Source organism: Propithecus coquereli, unplaced genomic scaffold, assembly GCF_000956105.1.
Source record: "Propithecus coquereli isolate 6110/MARCELLA unplaced genomic scaffold, Pcoq_1.0 Scaffold334, whole genome shotgun sequence".
In the NCBI taxonomy this organism is placed as follows: Eukaryota; Metazoa; Chordata; class Mammalia; order Primates; family Indriidae; genus Propithecus; species Propithecus coquereli.
Window position 1 is genome coordinate 910171 of NW_012148997.1, and position 1581 is coordinate 911751.

The 1581-nt window shown below is 34.0% G+C and overlaps 1 protein-coding gene across 1 annotated transcript in view; it reads left to right on the plus strand.

The window, feature by feature from the left end:
* The window catches only part of TPK1 (thiamin pyrophosphokinase 1), a 478721-nt gene that overhangs the window by 194772 nt on the left and 282368 nt on the right, over window positions 1–1581 (plus strand). Inside the window, exon 3 of the mRNA XM_012650556.1 lies at window positions 531–600. Coding sequence (XP_012506010.1) covers window positions 531–600 — 70 coding nt within the window. The remainder of the gene's footprint in view (window positions 1–530; window positions 601–1581) is intronic.

A 1581-nucleotide genomic window follows, 5' to 3' on the forward strand; every position in this document is an offset into this window, starting at 1 on the left:
ACATTGTTCACGTATCATCTAGCTTATTATTTATTTATATTTTAAAATAAGATTATGCCTATGACTTATTTTTAAAAGGAAACTTCTAAAGCACACGATGGAACCAATCATACCTGCCATAAGTAGAAAGTACCTATAAAAATTAATAAAAGGAGAGAACACACTGATAACTGTATCTCGTTGCCTGTCCTTGAGCCTGCGGCCTACCTTCTGTTGTAAAGAGGAAAAACAAGTTTTAAGACATAGCCAAGGCATGCTACCACCATATACAATCTTCTCCTTTATTTAATCAGAGTGAGTAAAAATGATGCCACAAGGAAATAAACTTGGTCTCAGGGCGATTCTGTCTTGCTTGTCTCGTGGTACATAGAATCATTTTTCTCACCAGCATTGTCAACAGCTGAATGTGAAGTGATTCAAGGTTAGCGTGACTATGCATGTGTCTGAGTGCCTGCTTCCTGTGTTCATCCTTTGAATGATATTGCTCTATGCTTCCTGTATTGAAATGATTTTTGTTCTTCTATTTGAAGCGCTTTTAAGAGCCTGTGCAGATGGAGGTGCCAACCACTTATATGATATCACCAAAGGAGAAAGAGAAAGGTATGCTTTCTTTTAGCCATTGTACGTAGAGCCATTATTGTCTGCTCTTTTGCTCTAGTCTCTTCTTAGTAAATGGACTCTGTTAATTTTCCTTCAGACTCTTTTACAGAAAACGACCTCAGTGAGGGAGATTGAGCTGCCTAACCATGTATTATTTCTCACTTTGAATGGCATCTCTTAGCAGAATCAGGCCCATCTATTCTTATTTTAAAAATCCTCATTCTATGACTTCAAAGCATCATTAAGTAGCATTATCAAATGCCCGTGCTTGTGAGGACTTTGAAAATTGGCTAAAATAAAACCTCAAATGTCAATTTGAGTTGTTATTCAAACACTTTGTATGAATAAAAACTGATCTCATATAAAAGAAATATATATTCTGTTGTAGAAGAGGTGAGATTTTATATTAGCGTTGAGTAAAGCCCAATATAATGTACTCCAAATTACCTTTGAGTTATGCATACATATATATTTTAGGGGATCAATAATTTATTTCTTAATGATTTACTATCTGTGCTGTCTGGTTTCTCTGGTCTTCGCATGGTGAACTATTTTTAGATAAAAGAATATGTTTGATGAAACAGATTTTAAATCTAGCTCATTGTGAACATGTTTGTAATTCAACTCCTTGGCAAACACAAGAATTTATGGTGTAGGCATAAGTAGACTAGCTGTGAAATGTAGTTCTGTCTCTATCATATGTGTTATTAAATATATTGAAATGTTTATAGTTTCAAAAATCACCTCTTTGCCGCAAAAAATAAAATAAAAATATTACAATGTAACATACCCTAGGTGTGAATTAACGATATGTGTTTTGAAATGATGTATTTTTGTTTATGGCCTCAAAATATTTAACTTCAAATTTCTAATATTGGAGCTGCTCTTTGAAACCAGCTGATTTCTTATAGGAGGAAGACATGTTTCCTTGGAGATTGGACATACTAATGCTAATGTCTGGGGATGCATTATCAAAAAATA